The sequence below is a fragment of the Leucopleurus acutus genome (genome assembly GCF_964270905.1).
Source record: "Leucopleurus acutus genome assembly, chromosome: 1".
NCBI lineage: Eukaryota > Metazoa > Chordata > Mammalia > Artiodactyla > Delphinidae > Leucopleurus > Leucopleurus acutus.
The window spans coordinates 167,824,472-167,846,620 of record NC_139142.1 but is presented as its reverse complement, the minus strand read 5'-3'; the positions used below and the strand labels follow the sequence as shown (position 1 = coordinate 167,846,620).

At 46.1% G+C, this 22,149-nt stretch overlaps 1 protein-coding gene across 1 annotated transcript in view; it reads left to right on the top strand.

Annotated features, from left to right (window-relative positions):
• HOMER2 (homer scaffold protein 2) overlaps nt 1-16,704 on the top strand; it is a 94,087-nt gene extending 77,383 nt beyond the window's left edge. Inside the window, 5 exon segments of the mRNA XM_082852700.1 lie at nt 1,477-1,583; nt 5,496-5,652; nt 7,684-7,794; nt 8,973-9,053; nt 10,241-16,704. Of these exon segments, the coding sequence (XP_082708826.1) occupies nt 1,477-1,583; nt 5,496-5,652; nt 7,684-7,794; nt 8,973-9,053; nt 10,241-10,429 (645 nt within the window). The 3' untranslated portion in view covers nt 10,430-16,704.
• Nucleotides 16,705-22,149: the final 5,445 nt, after the last annotated feature.

The following is a 22,149-nucleotide window of genomic DNA, read 5'->3' as shown; positions in this document are numbered from 1 at the left end:
CTCAACCACTGCGCCACCAGAGAAGCCCAGTAGGACGTTTTGAGAGCTTTTGACACACACTGCAAACATCCCTACAGAAGTGTACAATTGTGACTCCCACCAGCAGTGAATGAGAGCGTTTTTCCCTCCCGTTCCCTCCCCAACAAAGCTTTGTTGATTTGACAGAAGAAAAATGTACTTTATTGGCTTTTTAAATTTTGTATTTCTTTACTAGTGAGATTAAATTTTTTTGTTTATTAATTCTATGTATTTCTTCTTCTGTAAATGTCAATTGCATATCCTTTCCGCTTTTTTGTGTTCATTTCCAAGAACTTTATTTTTAACATGGCTAGTTTTGAATATATACAAAACGAGGCAGAACTGGGTAAATGAACCCCCATGGACCCATAGGTCAGCTTTAACAATTAGGACTCGATGACCAATGGTTTCATCTACACCCCCCTCTCCCTCCGTCTTTATTTTAAAGCCAGTCCCAGACATCATTTCATTCATAAATATTTCAGAGCGTCACTCTAAAAGTTGAGGACTCTAGGGGTTTTTTAGTATAGGAATAGTATTAGCGTTTTTGTTTTTAGTATGCATTGAAAATATTTCCCCCACGTCGTTGCTTACATTCTGATATAGCTTATGCACTTTTTTGCGATGTAGAAATTTAGTCATACGTCATTCCCTTCTTGTCTTTCCTTTGCCTTTATTCTTCTTGGAGGCGAAATAAAATCTTTCTAAGATCTTATCCAAGACCAGATGAGGTTTCACCTCCATGTAGAATGGCTTATTACAGCAAACATTTCAGAATATTCATAACATTGCTAACTAGTCGCAGACACCCATATCTGATTCCTGGTGTTTTTTTTTTAAATGAGTGTGTTCATCTCTCTGTAGCCCTGGGATTTTTAAGTCATCTCAGCTTCTTATACTTTTTCTCTTAACTCATTCACTGTTTCTTATTATAAAACCCTCCTCCCCCCTTTCTTTTTCTTTTTTTTTTTTTTTGGCCATGCCCTGCAGCATGTGGGGTCTTTGTTTCCCAACAAGGGATTGAACCTGCGCCCCCTGCATTGGAAGCACGGCGTCTTAACCACTGGACCTCCAGGGAAGTCCCTAAAACTCTCCCCCTCTTTTAATCTGTGGTTTCTGTCCTGTGTTATTTAAGGAGATCAGGTATCCGGGCTTGTTAGGTTTACCTGTAAAGTTTGAGTGAAAAGGTTCTGCGTAACGGCCCTGTGTGCTGTCTTGTGGGTAAAATGCACAGACTGTCTGGACTCCAAGTGGAGTCTCCACGGATAGTCTTGTTATTAGTCTGTGGACTTGTCAGTCTTTGCTGCGTTCTGGTTGGATGCGTTGGTTCTCCCACACTCATAACCACGCAGTTCCTCATCATGCCTGATTTGCTTCCGCTGTGAGGACAAGCGATAAGGTGTGCAAGTGATTTAGTCTGGCCAGGAATCTGGGTGTGAAACCCCATCTTCCACTCAGGCATCCAGCATCAACGGAACGGACGATGAAAAGGCATCTTCTGCGGGTCCTGCCAACACACACCTCAAGTCTGAGAACAACAAGCTGAAGATCGCTCTGACACAGAGGTGAGCCTGTTCAAATCCAGGTGCTGTTGTCTCCCAGGTCAGCACTTCCCTGCAGCCTTTCCCACTGGGCAGGGTTTCAGGAAGTTGGGAAAGGAGACTGGGTCCTGCTCAGAGCATCCGGTCTTGACTCCTGGCCAAAGGAAGACCAGCTGCCTTCATGGTTGTTCTCTGTGCACATCAGCATCTATGTGTGTGTGTGTGAGAAAGAGAGAGGTGTCCCTGTGCTTTTTTTTTTTTTTGCCATGCCACAAGACTTGTGAGATCTTAATTCCCCAGCCAAGGATGGAACCCGGGTCCCCTGCAATGGAAGCATGGAGTCCTAACCACTGGACCACCAGGGAAGTCCCTGTCCCAGTGCTTACGTTTCATTTTTTTGGGGGGGGTGGCCCGTGCCATGCGGCATAAGGGATCTTAGTTCCCCAACCAGGGGTCAAACCCGTGCCCCCTACATTGGGAGTATGGAGTCTTAACCACTGGACAACCAGGGAAGTCCCTGTTTTGGTTTTTGAGAAGCCAAATTTATCATTTATTCATATATAATAACACTGAAAAACATTAAAACCTAAGAAACTATCTTGAAAATAAAATCTCACAAAAATCAGTAGCTTTTCTATATACAAACAAACATCACGTAGACTATATATTTGAAGAAGAGATTTCCTTTACAATATGAACTAGAACCATAAAATACATGGGAATAAGCTTAAGAAATGTACAGGATCTTTGTGAAGAAAACTCAAATGATTTTGGGGGCCATACATGAATAATTCAACAAATAGAAAAAGTCTGTTGGGAAGTGGTAGGAAGCCTCAATATTTTAAAAAGTATCAATTTCCCTTAAATTGATCTACAAATTTAACCCCCATGACGATATCAACAAGATTTTAACTTTTAATGACTATACTAGCTATGCTTGTGTTTTCCTTGTTTTTTGTTTGTTTGTTTGTTTTCTGCGGTACGCGGGCCTCTCACTGTTGTGGCCTCTCCCGTTGCGGAGCACAGGCTCCGGACGCGCAGGCTCAGCGGCCACGGCTCGCAGGCCCAGCCGCTCCGTGGCATGTGGGATCTTCCCGGACCGGGGCACGAACCCGTGTCCTCTGCAGCTGCAGGCGGACTCTCAACCACTGTGCCACCAGGGAAGCCCTGTGCTTGTGTTTTCATATCTTGAGAATGTGGCCTGTTTCCCAAAGGCTAGGCTGGGTCTCACGGTGTAAGGCTGGCCCCATGAGCACCTTCAGAACTGCTGTCTTTGGGGGTCATTCTGCTCACCTGGCAGGGGACTCGGCCGGCTTCCCCCAGCCTCTCTGTGGCTGAGAAGCTGCTTTCCTCAGACCTGCCCCGTGTAAGAACTCTATCATATTAATTCCCCCATTTTACAGGTAAGGAAACTGAGTCCCAGGTGGTACAGTGAGTCCTTGCCCAAGGTCACATGGCTGGTAAATCTTCCCAGAGGCACCCACCTCTGCCACCCAGCCAGCCTGACCAGTGCGTGGAGCTTAATTCCTGTGATCTGACAGGAATCAAGGAATTTCAGAAAGAACATAGGACCCTTAGATTCAGCCACCTTCTTTGGACCCTGGGTTTTGTCAGGTACTTCAGAGGACAGAACTGTGGCCAGCCTCTTTTACTCATCAGGTGATCTTGAAGACTATTTTTGGTTGAGTCACAGTGGGCTGCCTGGAGGAAAACATTCCACCCCTAAAAATAAATGTTTTTAAATCCCAGTTGAATGGACGAGTGAATTACAGGAATGGGTGTGAAGCCATTTCCCAGAAATCAGCTCAATCATTAACTCTGAAATTAATCACATAATAATATTTTGCTATGTTTTCAGTCTGTGGTGTTTGAAACCAAAAGTATATATTTTCCAATCACAGTTCTAGGACCTTGAGGTGGATGAAAGATAATGCAGGTTATTAAAATACAGTTGTATTTACTTTTTAAAAAATTAAAAGGAAAAAAAAGAAGCCTTTAGAGACACAACTCCCCTCAGCCAGGCAGTATTGATTAGAAGCCAAAAACTTTCTTTTTTTTTTTTCAGAGTGGCTAAGTCTGAGGTGGTTTTTTTTTTTGTTAATTAATTTTTATTGGAGTTTAGTTGCTTTACAATGTTGTGTTAGTTTCTGCTGTACAGCACAGTGAATCAACTCTACATATATCTCCTCTTTTTTAGATTTCCTTCCCATTTAGGTCACCATACAGCATTGAGTAGTGTTCCCTGTGCTATACAGCAGGTTTTCATTAGTTATCTATTTTATACATAGTAGTGTATATGTGTCAGTCCCAACCTCCCAATTCATCCCACCCCGCCACCCTCACCCCCTTGATAACCATATGTTTGTTCTCTACGTCCGTGTCTCTATTTCTGCTTTGCAAATAAGTTCATCTCTACCATTTTTCTAGATTCCACATATAAGCGATATTATGTGATATTTGGTTTTCTCGTTCTGACTTATTTCACTCTGTATGACAGTCTCAAGGTCCATCCTCGTCTCTACAAATGATCCAGTTTTGTTCCTTTTAATGGCTAATATTCCATTGTCTATATGTACCACATCTTTATCCATTCCTCTGTTGATGGACATGTAGGTTGCTTCCATGTCCTGCCTATTGTAAATAGTGCTGCAGTGAACACTGGTCTCCAAAACAGGAAACAAAAGCAGCGTTGAATGGGACCGGCCACTGAGGGCAACCTGATTCCAGTTTGTTTTTTCAAACTTCACTGATCACAGAGGATTATCATGTGGCTTGGTGATAGTGGGGAGGCGTCCCTCGGACCTGAGGTGACCTAGGGCCGGCCAGGGCTCCCTCACACATCCTGCGGTTGGAACCCCAGTTCTGCCCTCAGGGGACTCCCAGCCCCTGTCTCCTCTGTCCTCAAGTCCTCAGCTCTCAAATCTGGACCCACGCTGTTCGTTTAAACCTGGGGTTGTTGGGCTCCAGAGAGGGGGTGTCAGGAGCTTGTTGAAAGTGTCTGCCGCTTTCATGAGAGTGTCAGAGGGCCCGGGGTCCACCCCAGCACTTCAGAACCTACATCCCTGAGGCTCATTTCAGGAAGGAAGGGACATGGGGCAGGAGAGAACAGTCCTGCGGCCAGGGGTCAGTAGGGAGCAGACGGGGAAGGGGTCTCTACCACAGTCTGTGGCTTCATTCTTAGTTTCCTTTTTTTTTTAATTGAAATAGAGTTGATTCACAATGTTGCGTTAATTTCTGCTGTACAGCAAAGTGACTCAGTTATACATATATATATATATATATATATATATATATATATATATAATTCTTTTTTATATTCTTTTCCATTATGGTTTATCCCAGGACGTTGAATATAGTTCCATGTGCTATACAGTAGGACCTTGTTGTTTATCCATTCTGTATATAATAGGTTGCATCTACTAACCCCAAACTCCCAATGCATCTCTCCCTCAGCCCCTTCCCCCTTGGCAGCCACAAGCCTGTTCTCTTATGTTTGTGAGCCTGTTTCTGCTTCATAGATCAGTTCATTTGTGTCATATTGTAGACTGCACATAAGAGTGATATCATCTGGCATTTGTCTCTGTCTGACTTACTTCACTTAGTATGATAATCTCTCGTTGCATCCATGTTGCTGCAAATGGCATGATTTCATTCTTTTTTATGGCTGAGTTCATTCTAAGTTACATCTCTTCCTTCTCTGAGAATTCTGTTCTCTTCTAAAGTGATGCCTTGAGAAAATCACCCAACAAGGCAGCATGTTCCCACTAAAGGGAGGTGCCAGGCCCGCTCAGCACGTGGTTCTCGCTGCCAGGCCACCGGCGGGAGAGGGTGTGGCCCCGAGGCATGGGCTGAGGGGGTGGCCGGGTGCCCCCTCCGCAGGGCAGCCGGGTGGACGGTGCCCACCCTCCCGGTCACCGCCTGGCCCCCGCCCTGCAGCGCCGCCAACGTGAAGAAATGGGAGATCGAGCTGCAGACCCTGCGGGAGAGCAACGCCCGGCTGACCACGGCACTACAGGACTCGGCGGCCAGCGTGGAGCAGTGGAAGAGGCAGTTCTCCCTCTGCCACGACGAGAATGAGCGGCTCCGGAACAAGGTGGGGAGGGCCGGGGTGGCCGTGACCTTCCTCTCCCCACTGCCTCCCGCTTGGCCTTCGGTCCCATGTCCCAGGGGCAGGAGGAAGACCCGCTGCTTCTCCCTTTGTCCTCCCCTGTGCCTCCCTGCCTGCCTTAGTGGGAACGCTACTACGTACAGAACTGACTGATTACCTTTACTGAACCAAGTTTTAAAATTGCAATCGCAAAGGAGAAGAGAAATCAATGGGAGATTGCAGCTTTGTCTCTCGCAAAGATCACCCTCTGATGCGAGCTGTGGGTTGGCCTTTCGTGGGTGGCCTCCCTCTGGCATTTTCTGTGGTTCCGTGATCTTCGGTAGAGAAAAGGGATCCAGAGGGTGAGTGAAGAAAATAGATTCAGGAGATGGTGAGGCGTGATTGCTCAGAAACCCTGCTTCCCTGCAAACTGCTCTTTCTAAAAATGTGAGATAGGCAGCAAGGAAAGGAATACGGCCCTTGACGTGTGAGGTGGGCGGATGCGGACGGGCCTCGTGTGCCCTCTACCCTCCTACCCTGACATGGGGGCTTTTCAATTTTTTTCAGAATTCACCCACGCCCTTCCCTGTAATTAGTCGCTCATGCTCTGCTGTTGGGCTGAGTTGATGCGGTTGTTTTAGGGTTCCCAGGTGAGGTCCTGGGGTTGCTGTGCTGTTTTGCTGGTCAGCACTTTTATCCCACAGTCAGTGAACACAGTCTGCTCCGTAAATGCAGGATTTCAGGGTACGGGTCGCATTGAGATTGGTACTCGTTACCCTTGCCCCCGTTTATAACCCGCCCACCCATTCTGAATGGAGCCCGTGATAACCACTCCCCTACTTCACGTCTTACTTCGGAGCAGGTGGCATGTGAAACTGCCTCGTGTCGTTTTTTCATAAAGTGCTGATGGTGAGGGGCGCAGGCCAAGTGCTGACTCTGCACCTTCCCTTCTGAGGCTGGGCTCATCTGCTTGGCAGAGGGATTGATCACCCTTTGTTTCTTTTTCCAAGGGCAGAGCTGAGTTTCTCACTTTGCGTCTGAGTGTAAGAACCAAAGAGCCGTGCGGGGTCGGGGCAGGGGGCGTGGAGGAAGTGCGTGCAGTGGAACCTACTCCCCGTGCGGAGCGTCAGCTTCCCTGGACGGGAAGCACTGGGAACTTGATTCCCAGGGCGGGATGTGGACGTTGGTGGGATCTCCGGCAGCTCCTGTGGCTGGAGGTTCAGATCCTGAGGGCTGGTGCAGGTCACCTCTAAGAACTGTCTTCATGTTGACCACCTAGTGCCCTGCACCCTGAGGACTGCCGCCGCCTGCTTGTGGGGAACCCCATCAACATTGTGCTCTTGTGTTACTTGCTGGTTACACCCCTGCCATCCACTCTGCACCCATGCTTTGGCCCCTGGGAAATGCCCAGTGTCAGAGGTGTCAGGCTTGGGAAGGAGAGAAAGATGCACTCTGGGGATGTACCTCAGCCTGCACTTGTCATCTCTCCAGGAAGAGGCCCACGGGCCAGGTCCCTTCTGCGTGCGTCAGTGGGGAAAGGTCATCTTGATTTAAAACGTTTGAAATGTCATCGAGTCCCAGTTGGTAGCCACTGTCCCACAGAGTTGCTCGGTTCTCTACCCTGCTCGCTTAACCCCTTGAAAAGCAACAGAATCATTCAGGGCATGATTAAAATGATGTGACAGTCATTCTGCGAAGAAGCAGGTAGATTCATGGGACGTCTGGCCCCGACTTGTGACAGATCCTTAAAGCAAACCTAAAGCTACCGTCCTGTGACTGTGAGAGAAAACCAGAGGCCCAGAGCATACTGAAGCCAGGTTTTGTGACTTCTGTGGCTTTGTTGGTGTTAAGTGAGGGCATCCTGTGCCCGCAGGAGCAAACAGCCCAGGGGGAGCCCCGTGGAGTTTGTCTGTAGCCACAAGGAAACATTTATAAGTGGGTTAATTTATGGTTTACTTTAGAAGAGCTGTGGTGATCTTTTGTTTAATGACTACAGTAAACTGGCATCCCTGCTTTAACGTGTGATATTCATTAAAGATTGACGAGCTGGAAGAGCAGTGCAGCGAGATAAACAGAGAGAAGGAGAAGAATACCCAGTTGAAGAGAAGAATTGAGGAGCTGGAGTTGGAACTCCGAGAAAAGGAGACGGTGGGTCGTGGGGCTCTGAGCGGTGCTGCTTGGCGTCCCCTGGGCCTTGGCGGGTGATCTCCACCCAAGGACTCGGCAGGCAGCTGTGGGGCATGTGACCAGCCCTGGCAGCTGCCCGGACCTCAGCACAGAGACAGAGCCAAAAGCTACACCAGGGCACAGATAGTCCAGAGCAAAGGCCTGACCATTACCCTCTGCAGCCTCCTTGTACTTATTCTATAGTCAGTCGCTCAGGTCCAAGAGGGAGCTGAACATTTGCAAAAGCACTTGGAAACTTTCATAGGTGGTCTTTTATCAGAAGTTGCGTTCTGCCGTCAAATTAATGCAGCGAGAACCCCCTGTCACACAGTCATTTATTTTCTGGGGGACGGGACAGCTAAGTACAGCAAGTCCCCTACCCACGAACGAGTTCCACTCCAAGAGTGCACTTGCCTAAGTCCAGTTTGTTCGTAAGTCCAACAGAGTTAGCCTAGGTATGCAACTAACACAATCGGCTGTATCCTACTGTACTGTAATAGGTTTATCGTACTTTTCACACAAATAATACATAAAAAACAGACACAAAAACCAAAGGAAACATTTTTAACCTTGCAGTACCGTACTTTGAAAAGTACAGTAGTACCAGCTACATCACTGCTGCTTCTACGCTTGCTTCCGGACATCCTGGGCATGAAATAAGACACTGTAGTACTGTACTCTATACAGTACTGTACAGTAAAGTACACAAACGCACAACCACTTGTCGAGGATGCACGCACGTGACGATGTACACCAGACACGTGAACTGACTTACATGACTGGACATGTGAACGCACATTTGCATCTTTGAAAGTTTGCAACTTGAAGGTTCATATGTAGGGGACTTACTGTATACAGAGGGTGGAGACCATGGGCAAGTTACCAATCCTCTCTCAGCCTCGGTTTCCCCATCTACGAAACAGGAATCATACTTCTCTTTTCATGGTGGCGTTCAGCCTTCATGCATTAATTCATGGAACATACTCAGCCTTTAGAATTACCTCGTGTGTTAAGTAGAACATCATCGCCATTATTATTTACGCAGACAACACAGGTTCCAAAAGCTGCTTCCATTATTGTATGCACAAGTTGGGGATTTTCAAGAATACATTTTATCTGACTTGCTTTCACATTCTTTTTCCAATTTCTGTCTCCTGTAGGAGTTGACAGACCTCCGAAAACAAAGTGAAATCATACCTCAGCTCATGTCGGAGTGTGAATACGTCTCTGAGAAGTTAGAGGTAAGGGCGGGGAGCATGTCCACCTGGGCTCAGGTGAGAAGGCATCCACTGCGTTACCCATTTCTCCGAGGCCTCTCCCTTTCACGCCTGGCTTGGTAAAGAAAAGAGACTTTGTATTCCTAGAAAGCCAGCGTAACTACATGCCAGATGCCAGCTTTCCTCCCGGGTGCAGACTCAGCAGTGTTTGTCTTCTGTTTTCTCCACTTATACGAAGGTGTCCTGTGCATAACCATAGTGTAGGTGACTGTTTCCTGCCCACAGAAGTCCCTACAGAACCACAGAAGTGTGCGAAGCAGGGGACAGAAAGGAGGGCTGAGAGCCTAAGATCCAGGGGCTATTGCACCTCCCCAGCCAGTGACCTTGGACATGACCTTGGACAGCCCCCCCCACCCTGCCCCCCCACCCTGCTGGCTTCAGATTTCTGATCCACCTGCTGCATTTCTGAAGGAGCATTTTCAGGTCCTCCTTCACCTCCGAGGTTCTCCTCACTTCGAGAGCTCTGTGTTCAGGTATACAACCTTGGTATTAGTAACTGGTTCTTGTACACCCATTCAAAAATTATCATTTTATGCCCGTAAGATGAAAGCTCTTATTTGGACTCACAGCGGTCCCGCCATTGGGAGCTTCAACGTCTCCATGGCAACACCACGGGACGGACAGAGCACAGACCTACTGTCCCTGCGTCTGGCACGGCCAGTCCTCTCTCGCTGACGGCCAGAGGCTGGCCCGGGGCCAAGGAGACCTCGCCTTCTCAGTGGAACCGGGAGAAACAAGTCACTCTTCCATTTGTGCTATTTCTCACTCTCTCCCAGAATGGAACCAAAAGGGGGCCTCTGCTGACCACACTGGGCTTGGGGCTGAAAACCCCATGTGCTGGGATTTCAGGCTTCCTCTGCTGGGCACTTTGTGAAAGCATCACTTAGCACCAGGCTCCCTTGGGCAGGATGCTGAGTTCTGTGTTCTCTGTGGGGGCATCGTATCAAGGCGAGATGCTGGCCGTTGATACCTCTGCCAGAGAAGAGCAGGAAGGAGGGGCACACACCTGATGCCAGGGGGGTGGGGGCAGGACACTTAACACCTCCAGGGAGGCAGGCCCGCCCGAGGGGGACGGACAGTCTGGCTGTCTCAGGTCTCAGCGGGGCTCCTCCCGCTCTGTCCCCAGACCTTTCTCTCTCGCTTTGCTTCAGGCGGCAGAGAGAGACAATCAGAACCTGGAAGACAAAGTGCGCTCCCTGAAGACGGACATGGAGGAGAGCAAGTACCGCCAGCGCCACCTGAAGGTGGAGCTGAAGAGCTTCTTGGAGGTGCTGGACGGGAAGATCGATGACCTGCACAACTTCCGCCGGGGCCTCTCCAAGCTGGGCGCCGACAACTAGGGCTGCGCGTGAGTCCCCAGGGTGTGTGTGACACAGAGTAGCACTAGGACGTCCTCCCGTTCGCGTGGCTTCTGTAAATGCAGGCGCAGTTTGTCACGTTTCCAAACCAGGGGTGCCGTCCACTCTCTCCTCTCCAGAATAGAAACCTCCCCTTGCTTCTCTGGCCTTGCGAGGTCATGGACAACTGGACGATTCTGACTCAGGAATCCAGAACTAGGTCTACCTTAAACATTTACGCAGTCAGGGCAGGGATGTTTATAACTTTCTTAAGGGCTGTTGCAACCATATGAACTGGAAAAGTATTTTCTAATTCAAGTATGAATACCCTTTCCAACTCCTGTTTTTTTGAGTAGCGTTCAGAGTATTCGAATGTTCACCAGGCACCAATGCGTGGGGCGTGGTGATAGCAGTTTTCCTCTCAGTATATACAGAGATGCTTTAAAGCAACCACTGAGTAGAGACTTGTCCCAAGAGAGAAAACGCACTTCTGGTGGAGGCGTTTTCTGGCAGGGGAATCGCCTGCATCCACTCCGCCCACTTCCACCCGCCCCCAGTTTGTAGGGTTGCGACAATGTTCCTTTTCTTGGTTTTAATTTCTGAGCAGGTTACTGTGCTGTGGGGACAGCATGCAGCGAGGGTGCCTAGCACAGTGCCTGGCACAAAGTAGGTGCTTAATAAATATTTGTTCATTTAAACGTATAAACAGAATTTAGTGTTTTCATCACATCCCCCATCAAGCCCCTGTTGGACAGTCCACCGTCCTGGTGCACTGGGTCGTTATCAGGCATGTATGTGACTTTGTGGACAGACTCGTGGGTTGGCTCAGGTGGCCCTGGGGCCAGGAGAGTGGCGGTGGAAGCAGCAGGAGCTGGTCTGAGGCCCCCCCCCCCCCAAGCAGCCCATCCATGGTGCTCTGCCCCTGGGGGCCTCTGACACTGAGATCACCCTTCTTTTCCAGGAGTGAGGCCTGTGGCCTAGGGATTCTAGGACCACTGACTGACCCTGGTATAGGGGCTGCCCAGGGCTTGGGATCTAGGGTGGGATCCTCTGTTGGGTTTAGACAATTGAAAAAGAAATCACACAGGCCCGTGAGGGAAGGAGTGGGCTCAAAGTGGCTGAGCCTTGGCCTTAGAGGAGTTCTGCCCAGGTCTGCCTCCCCCTGTTCCTGCTAAGGAAGGGACCAGAGCCATGGACCTCTTCTCTCTTACTGAGTTTCTCAGTGGGGCCAGTGGACATTTCATTTGCCCCATGCATGGCAAGATGGTCTGAATCCCTGGCCGTCGGCATTTCTAAATCCCTTTGAAGGAGGGGGAGGCTTTGCCGCCCCCTTACCTGCTTTGAGAACCACTAAGAGAACTTCCCCCTCTAGAAGAATTTTCTCACACATTAGAATTGCTCCCTGCTGAATTGTTCAGATAAACAGTACAATAGCCTGAGGAGGTGGGTAGGGTACACACGGATGTGACCCGGGCCCCAGGGTGACTTTACAAGTCCTGCTGCTCTCTTTCGTGTAGCTGAGACCATCTCCCTGAGCAGGGAGGTCTTCTTTAGGATGGGGAAAGCACCAGGACATGTAGGGGAGACCCGCAGGCTGAGTGGGGCAGCTCTGGTGGAGTTCACTGGGCTGGTGGCAGATGGAAATGGAAAGCGTGGTCAGCCCTCCTGCTGATTTGTGACTGGGTGCTGCTGGCCCTGCCCTTTCCCTGGAGCTCCAGATGGCTCTCGGGACAGCGGTAGCAGCTCTACTGACCTGGACATCAGAGAGCTGGGCTGGCCGTGAGTTGGCCTTGTGGCCCAGCAGGGGCTCAAGAGGATTCTTCTCAGGCTAGGCCAGTCCACCTGCCCAGGAGCAGCAGACACTGGCATTCTGAAACCTCAGCTTGGGTCTTCTGATGCCCACCACCCCTGTCTATGCGGCAGCTTATTCATCCAGAAGGAGCTGTCTTGACTGACTGGACATGCTCAGGTGACGTATTCATCGGAGGATAGAGTTGTCAAAGCTGCTTGCACATTCCGGGCAGTGACTGGAGAAACTAGTGGCAGCAGTAGAGCCATTACCGCGGTGGGCTGCTGTGTCCCTGTGCAGTTGAGACCCATGACCCCCGCTCACCAACCGTGGAAGAGTTTGGTGAGCGCTTGTAGGCAGTAGGTGAGGAGCTGAGAGCCCCACGCTATGTGGCCCCAGCCAGCTTTACACCATGCAGCCCAGGAGCTAAGAGCAGTAGGGGCTCCTCTAAAGGAGAAGCTAAGTTGGGCTCAGCAGGGAAAGCACACCTTTACAAAAGCCCTGGACTTTCAGTTCCTTCTGCTTTTCTCTAAAGGTCTTAAGGTTTCTTCATTTACTTTCTTTAAAAAATTAAAAAAAAAAAAAAAAAGGCCTGGGGACAACCTAGACAGTCTGTCGAGAGGCTAGCCCTGTCTAACAGCCTCGGGATAGAAGGAGAATGACCCGCTGAATTCATCCCAGTTTCCCTTGAGCCAAGCCCTCATTTGTTAGGACGTCCAGCTCCAGTCTCAGCACTGATGCCCTTTGGTTGGTGTGATCTGAAGCCAAGTGCAGGCAGGGCATAACCCTTGCCTCACAAACACCCCAGCCCCGTCGTGCTGCTGGAGGATTTAGAGCTAGGACTGCGTCTTTGTTTCCAAGTGATGTCTCCTGATTTGACATCTCCAAGACTGGCTGCCTGAACCTCAATTAGCTTTTTTTTTTTTTTTTCCTCTGCATCTGTGAAACCTGGGGCCTAAAAAAAGCAACGGAAAATTTGGAATCCTTTAACCATAATGATCCTTAAAAATAATTTTCATTCCAAGTAAAGACCCACTGGATGCGTGATACAGTTGAGAGCGGCAAGGGGAGATAAAATCTTCCTAGTGCCTCTGGAATAGAAAACCACCTGAGTGACAGGCTGGGACAGTGTGGTCAGGCCTTGAAAGAGAGCCAGCGTCCACATGAGACCCAGAACTTGTACACTACCCTCCCTTGCACGCTCCCCTGCATGCCATCACTTTAGACCTCAGCTGGGTGAGAGAACGGGGCAGAGATCATTCCCCATTTTGCAGCGGAAGCAGAGACAGGTGACTCACCCTGAGTCACCCAGCTCGTGAGCAGCAGCGCGGGCTGCATCTGGGTCTCCTGAACCCTGGTCCAGTGTCTTTCTACGAGTCATGCTCTCTTCTCCCTTTAGTGACCTTTGGGTGCCAAGGAAAAAAAAACTCTCTTGTGTCCTGATAAGAGCACATTGCAGTTATACTGTTTTAACATATGTCCCCAGCAAATGACAACTTATAAATGAATGAATCAGAATCACATTTACATTCATTACAGCAGTAAGTTCCACTTTTGAATGATTCTGCTTTTGTAGGGATCTTTCCAAGAGATTGTTGGTTAAAATGATGTTGGTGCTTTGAGAGGCCAGAGCGATGAGACACATTTTGAGTTCTTTGTTGATGGCTTTTGCGGAGGCAAAGCAGTTTGTTCAAAACAAGCAGGAGGCCCCCAAATGGCAGAGCAGTAAACAGAGTGATGGCGGGGCAGGTGGGGTGTGGGGGGATTGCCCATCACTGCCCAGCCCCTTCCCAGACAGGAGCCAGCACTGGGGAGGGAGCAGACCAGCCAGTGGTTAGAGCAGGTTGAGTGGCACCTGACGGGCCCCGGGAGGAATGTCCACAGCGGGTAGTTGGTCTCCATCCTGCAGTCTCATCATAGACATCTCTAGACTTGGGCGGCCCACGGGCACAGCCTGGACGGTGGTTGGCTAATGCCTGGCCAGTATTTACTATATTTGACATAAAACATCAAATAAAGGGTGTGGGATATAGTGCTACTCAGAGGCGTCACGATCAGCCTGTTGTAAAAGGACTCCTTTTCTATAGGCAAGACTGCTTTTCAATAGAAATCGGGGGCAACTTTGGGTGAGAGCCAACGCCAACCACAGGGAGTGCCAGGGACGTCAGATGTGGCCAGGTGTGCCCTTAGAAGGCAGGCAGCCAGGATGGGACTTAGCAGAGGCGCTTGACAGAGGTTGCCCTTTAAGACAGAGCCGGCCGCTGCATTCTGCTCATTGCTGAAAGTGGCTCTTTGTGCCATGTGTCCATCTAAAAGCTATGGGTTCTTTTATTCACTCGAAAGATCACTGGATTTTGAAGCACTGGTGATTTAAACTAGAAGCCTGCAAATCAGCATCCATATATATTCTTAAATGACATGCATGGTTTAAAAGAATTCCAATTTCTGCATACATAGTTTCCCCCAAATAAATATATATTCTTGGGATGGTGGGGGTGACGGCATGGAGAGAGAATCCTGTATAGAAATGTGTGTTGTTTTACGTGTCTTTTTCATACACCTATCTCAAGAATATGGGTTTTTCCAGTTCCTCTTTAAACACCAGCCAGGAAGAAGGTGATTATGGTAAGACTTTGGCAGCCAGATGATATGGTCTAGTGAACTTTTGGAGTGTGTGTGTGTGTGAGTGTGTGTATATGTGTGTGTGTGTGTGTGTGTATGTGTATTGGGGGAGGAAGCAGCAGGGGGAAGCAGGAGAAACGACAAGGAAGGGTTTTCAATTAAAAAATATATGTATAGCTAAGAGGAGTCTTTAATAATCCTGGCGGTGATGTTATATGTTCTGGAATCCGTCTTTGAGAAGAGCTTGTGGGTCTTTTGTTTTGAGCAGAATTGTACAGTGCCCTACTCTCTTTGACGAATGCAGAGCCTTGTGAAGAGTGCCCCCACCCCCAGGCCACACAGACCCCGGGTGCACCTGCCAGGAGCCCAGAGAAACCACGGTGGAGTCCAGACTGTGGGACATTTTGGCGGATGACTGACAGGTCCAATGATATGCAGCTGTGGGGAATGTGTCACTGTTCTTACCCTATGGACCACTTTTAATATAAAATCCTGACTTTAAATAAATTGTTGTAGCAATGTCTTATGGTGTGACAGACAGTTAGGCACTTCTTGCATCAAAGGTAAGAATTTAACGATTAGCATGAGGTGGATAAATGGACTCTCCCAAGAATACTGTTTTTTTGTTTCTTTTCCCTTTTCAAATGCCTTTTTGGTACATAAATAATATATACTTTTCTAAGAAGAAATGAAAAAAAATCACCTGTTATTACACCATCTGATTATAACCACTGTTAACATTTTGGTATATATCTTTTCAGACTTCTTTTCTATACATCTATAGCTGTTTTATTACTTTTTTCATGAGATACAATCATATTATACATATACTGTTTTATAACTTGCTTTTTTCCCTTTTAACACTATATTGTAAATATATTTCTATGTCAGTAAATATGTAACAGCATCATTTTTAACATCTATGTAGGTTGTACCTTGGGTACTTGTTTCCAGTTTTATACTGTTGTACTCAAGGATATGACGGAAATCCTTTCTTCTAACACCTTCATGTACGTTTCACAATATTTACTTAGGATAACTTGCTAAAATTGGACTTGCTGGCTCAAAAGTGTAATGGGTGCTACAAGCACTGCTCCATCTCCTCCTCTCCCTCCTGGGCACACAGGAGATGCCATTAACCAGCCCCTATAGTCACTCAGGGTCCTGGTGCTAATGCTGGCCAATAAAGTGTGAGCAGAAGTGACATGTGCAACGTCCAGGCTGAGACTGTGAGATGCCCCCATGCAGGTCTCCAGTCTTTCTGTTGCCTTGCCCCACAGGTGGTGATGTCCCAGTGCTGGAGCCTATGTCAGCTGGAGCCTTTGTCAGCCTGGGTCCCTGAGTGACTGTGTGGAGAGCTCCCCTTCTCCCATCATGACACCCCCCTCCCCACTTGTGTGGATTTGTACTGTGAAGAAAGAATAAACTTTAAGTGTTACACTATTGGGATGTCAGGGTTATTTTGTTACTGCAGCATAACATATCCTGACTAACAAAAAGGTACGCACATGTTGGGGACTTTTAATATATCTTGCCTCAAATTGCCTTCCAGAAAGATGATACCAAATTATGCTCTCACCAGCAATGTGTGAGAATGTCCGATTCCCCTCTTTCACACTGGTGTTCCCATGGGGACTGGGGGGGCTAGTTTTGATATGCATTTTTTTGATGACAGTGTGACCCTCTAACCAACATATTTATTAGACTATATTCTTTTGTCATTTACCTATTCGTCTTCTCTGGCCAATTTTCTCACAAGGTGTTTGTGTGTCTCATTGATTTCTAAGAAGTTTTTTTTTCCCTATAAATATTATTTTTTAAAAGTTGCATGTATTTGGGGCTTCCCTGGTGGCTCAGTGGTTAAGAATCCGCCTGCCAATGCAGGGGACACAGGTTCGAGCCCTGGTCTGGGAAGATCCCACATGCTGCGGAGCAGCTAAGCCTGTGCGCCACAACTACTGAAGCCCGCACACCTAGAGCCCGTGCTCCACAACAAGAGAAGCCACCACAATGAGAAGCCTACACACTACAAGGAAGAGTAACCCCTGCTCACCGCAACTAGAGAAAGCCCGCACACAGCAACGAAGACCCAACACAGCCAGAAATAAATAAATTTATTTTTAAAAAATCTCAATATATGGCTTAGATTGAAAAAAATTTTTTTTTAGTCAAATCTATCTTTTCCTTTATGGTTGCTGCCTTTGCTGTCATGCTTTTGAAGATCTTTGCAATTCTGATTCCAAGGTTGTATGAATTTTCACCAGTATTTTATTCTTGTACTTTTATTGTTTTGTTTAAGCAATTAAATCTATGATCCATGTGGAATTTATTTTTTAAATTACCCCAACATCACTTACTGGGAAATCTATCCTCTCTCCACTGATACAAAATCCCATTTTCACTATATATCCAATCCTTATATTTCTTTTTTTTTTTTTTTTTTTTTTTTTTTTTTTTTTTTGCAGTACGCGGGCCTCTAACTGTTGTGGCCTTTCCTGTTGCAGAGCACAGGCTCCGGACGCGCAGGCTCAGCGGCCATGGCTCACGGGCCTAGCCGCTCTTCGGCATGTGGGATCTTCCCAGACCAGGGCATGAACCCATGTCCCCTGCATCGGCAGGCGGACTCTCAACCGCTGCGCCACCAGGGAGGCCCCTTTTTTTTTTTTTTTTAAGAAAGCATGTTCTTTTCTTTCTTTTTTTTTAAAATTATTTATTTTATTTATTTTTGGCTGCGTTGCTGCATGCAGGCTTTCTCTAGTTGCGGCGAGCAGGGGCTACTCTTCCTTGCGGTGCACGGGCTTCTCATTGCAGTGGCTTCTCTTGTTGTGGAGCACGGGCTCTAGGCGCATGGCCTTCAGTAGTTGTGGCTCACGGGCTCTAGAGCACAAGCTCAGTAGTTGTGGCGCACGGGCTTAGTTGCTCTGTGGCATGTGGGATCTTCCCAGGCCAGGGCTTGAACCCGTGTCCCCTGCATTGGCAGGAGGATTCTTAACCACTGCGCCACCAGGGAAGCCCTCAGTCCTTATATTTCTTTAAGCGTACTTCTGAACTTTCTATTGTGTACATTCTGGCACTGGTACCACATAGTTTGATCATCTCAGATTTAGAGTAAATGTCGCCATTAATTAAACGTCTTCAAAAATGTCCTAGTACTTTTTGTATATTGACAGTTCCAAAAGAAATTCGGGATCATTTTGTAGCATTTAGAAGAATTGGAAATTGGATTGTGTAAAATTTATAGGTAACTATAGAGACAATTAACATCTTCATAATATTTAACCTTTCATTTCAGTAAATTTATAAAGTATTATGTTCCTCAGTATATTTTTTCTAGTACAGGTAATTTTTTGTAGTTGTGGTTACTGTGGTAAATGAGCTCTTTTGTCCATTATATTTTCCAACTGCTTATTGTTAGTATAAAGGTACATGACTACTTTTTTTTTAATGAAAATTAAATCCATTGATTTTTTAAATTTAAAATATTAAACAAAAGCTGTGTAAATGGTAGCATTATGAAAAAACATAATATGGAAACTGAAAGTCCCCCATAATTAAAATCCCTCTGCCCCCAAGATAAACAGTCAACAGTTGACACATAGTCCTCAAATCTTCTTTTCCTAAAGTATGTTTTATCATTTTGACCATATGATAGAACCCTTCTGCTGCTTGTATTTTTCACTTGGCAATAGATCTTGGACATCTTCCTGTTGGTACCATATCAATCTACCTCATTCTTCTTAACTCTGCATAGAGAGTTCTGTGGTTGTTTACTAGTTTGTTTAACTTGGCAATTGGTTATTTGTTTATTTTGTAGCTAGCCAATTACTGAATTTCCTTTCGTTTTAATAGTTTTGTTGTTGTTATTGTTAATTCTTTTGCCTTTTTCATGTAGTTAATAGTTCTGAGTAGTGATGATAACTTTACCTCCATATTTTTAATAATCTTATTTCACTTCCTTATCACACTGACCAGCACTTTTTGAACAATGGTAAATAACACCTATATAAATTGTGCCGGTATTGTACATTCTTCTTTATATATATTTTTTACTTGGTGAGAATACCTCTAGTGTTCCTCCAAAAGTACAAATTTGACTCTTAGTATGAGATATTCTTAATATTTGAATTTATATATTAAAGTTATGCCCTCCTCTTTCTAGTTTGCTGAAAGTTTTATCAGTAATGGTTGTTGGAATTTTATTAAATGCCTTTTTTTTCACATCTGTCAAGACGATCAAATGGTTTTTCTTTTTTTTTTTTTGCGGTATGCGGGCCTGTGGGATCTTCCCGGATTGGGGCACGAACCCGTGTCCCCTGCATCGGCAGGCGGACTCTCAACCACTGCGCCACCAGGGAAGCCCGGTTTTTCTTTATCATAACTTAATATGAATCATTTAAATAGATTTGCTAATGTCAGATCCTGTCTGCATTTCTAGAAAAATCTGATTTAGTCATGGTATATTATTCTTTCAATATATGTCTCCACTCAATGTTAACAGTGGTTATTTATGATGGGTTGGTTTATGGTAGATTTTTATTTTTTGTTCTTATCTGTATTTTCTGATTTTTCTACATGGCTCTCATATTACTTGTATAATAATAGTAAGAGCTTTAAAATAAGAAAATTACTCTGGATTTGGTTTGCTCTTATTATTTTGGAATTTTTCAAAATTTTAGGTGGATAGTTATGTAATTTTTTTTTCTGATGTCTTTATCAGGTATTGGTGTTGGGTTTGTGTTAACTTCTTAAAAAAAAAAAAAGAACTTGGGAAGCTCTATCTCTCTTTTTTTCTATGCCCTTGAACAGTTTAAATAATATTTAGAATTTTTTGCTCCTTGAAGTTTTTATAACGTGTATAAATCTGTCTAAGTCTAGTGCCTTTTTAGGAAATAGTTCTTTGACAATTTTTTCAATGTTTTTCCATGCTCATTAGTCTCTTTAAACTTTCTTCCTTTTCTGTAAGTTTTTGGCAACTTAAACTTCCAAAGTAATGATTCTGTTAAGATTTTCAAATTTGCTAGCCTGGAGCTGTCGTATTTTCTTTTCTCATTCATAACGTTCTGTGTCTGTGCTTTCCCTTTTTATTCTGGGACTTTAAATCTTAATTTACTGTTTTACCATTTTATGATTTTTTTGGTTTGTTTTTGTTCTTATTAATTTTCTTCCTTTATTTTATTATTTTTTCACCTTCTCAAGTTGAATGCCATTTTAACTCTTTCCTGTTTAATAGTAGATATAGTTACTAGCGCTCATAAGGCTACATGACTTTTCTTCTGAATATTTCTTTATCCATTTCTGTTAAATTTTTAGCTATGGTGTTCTAAGTTATAAATAACTTGTAATTTCATATTTGAATTTTTTTTTACTTGAATTATTTGAAATTAACTTTTACATTTCTAGATAGTTTGATACTTTTTGTTGTTGTTACTAACATTTGTTACAAGTGTTGTCAAAGAGGGTATGGCCTGTACAATTTCTGCATTTTGGACTTTATTGATGTTTTCTTGGGACTTAATAAATTGTTAATTTTAATCAATATTCCCAGGAAACTGGAAAAGAAGATATATTCTTGGAAGGGAACAAAATTAAATCTGTATGTATTAATTTGACCTTATTAATTATAATCTTATGGACCTTTAATTTTTGCTTACCTGATTTGTTAAAGACTAAGGAAAGTGTGTTCAGACTACTATTGTATTTCTGTCTATTTCTCTTGTGTTTCTAACAGTTCTTGCTTTATGTGTTTCCGTATGACGTTATTTGGCAAATTATCTTTTTATACTTAAGGGAAAAAATATTTTCCTTTAAAGACTTGTCTACCTTTGTGGATTTTACCTGATTTTGTTGTAACAGAGTTGTTTATGTAGAAATACATAGTTCAGTAAAATGTTTGTGTCTGTTTTTAAGTCAACAAAAATCTTTCAGAAGCCCTTTGTGTCTTAAGATATTTTGGAAACTCTGGATCTCCCCAAGGGTAGGTTGATGTTCTCTAGGGTGACTTCCTGAGTCAAAGCAAGGAAGGCAGTGTGGGTTAAGGCACGTAAGCCTTTGGAACAGAATTAGGGTTTGGGGTGGTTTGCCAACATTTCCAGTGTCTGCTTCAGGGCAGCCCCGTGCTTGGTATGGTTAGGGGTCACCTGCCCTCCAGCTGGTCACCTTCTGCCTCGATGGGGTCAATATTGAAGCTTTTCTTAACCCAAGAGGCACTTTTCTTCTGCAGGGCTGGCCTTCTGAGCAGAAGGCAGCAGAGGGTATATGCTTATGTTCCTGGCTGTTGGGGGAAAAGCTAATCTCGGAGACTCATTCTACCGGAAAAGATTTTTCCAGAGCTATTCAAGCAGATTATTCACATGGCAAAGTCTGTGCCCGGCAGCGAACCAACTTTTCCCAAACACGTGGAGGAGGTGTGAATCTCAACCCACAGCTCAGGAGTGAAAGATATACCACCTTCTCTGTTTTCCCTTCATTCAAGTAAGTTTCTGTTTTGGGCCCTCGTTCTACCAGGCTCATGCAGTTGGATCTCAGTCAATCCCAGGACTCCCTTTTCTCCAGACGTGAGTTTTCGAAGGCTGAGGGCTTGCATATTCCCAGGGTGGTGGGGGTCAGGGGGTCTATGTCTGTTGAGATGTCCCCTGTTCCTGCCCTCTCACTTCACTACCGCTGTGTCACAAGAATTCCTCACAGGTTCCTGTGCTGCAGAAATCTCCGTGAGGCTGTCCGAGGCCCTCTCTCTACGCAGCCATCCCATGTCTGGCAACAAAGGTTTCGGGTGGAGGGTGATTTAACTTAGAGGGACTGCTAGATAAACCAGTGTGTGTTTGCACAAGAGAGCACGCTAGTGAGCGGAAGTGATTCTGTGGCCACCCATGCCCGCTTGCTTTGCAGGCCCTTGCAGCTCACTTGCAGGGGGCGGGGAGGGGCTCTGGCCCAGATCCCCACATCAACCACCTCCCAGAGGGGCCTCCTTACACCAATCGGGTCCTAGGCTTCCCTTCTCCAGGGCGCTTGGGAAAGTTGACCTCGCTCTTTTGCAATAATCGTCCCGTGAATGAAGCTTTCCTTCCCAATTCTTGTCTTGCTCCTGACTACTCCTTTTCCTTCCCCTCCTCCTCCTGCCCTGTAGTGTTGGGGTCTCCAAGGATCCGGCCTGGGCCACCTTCCTGTGACACTCTCCCCTGGCAGTTCCAAGGCTTCCCCACTCCACCTCGTCCCAGCCTCCTGGAGTCAGCTCCCCTCTGTCCAGTGCTGCCCCCTACCCACCTCCTGACCCCTGACCGTGGCACCTCCCCCCTCCAGGTGTTGGCACCATCTG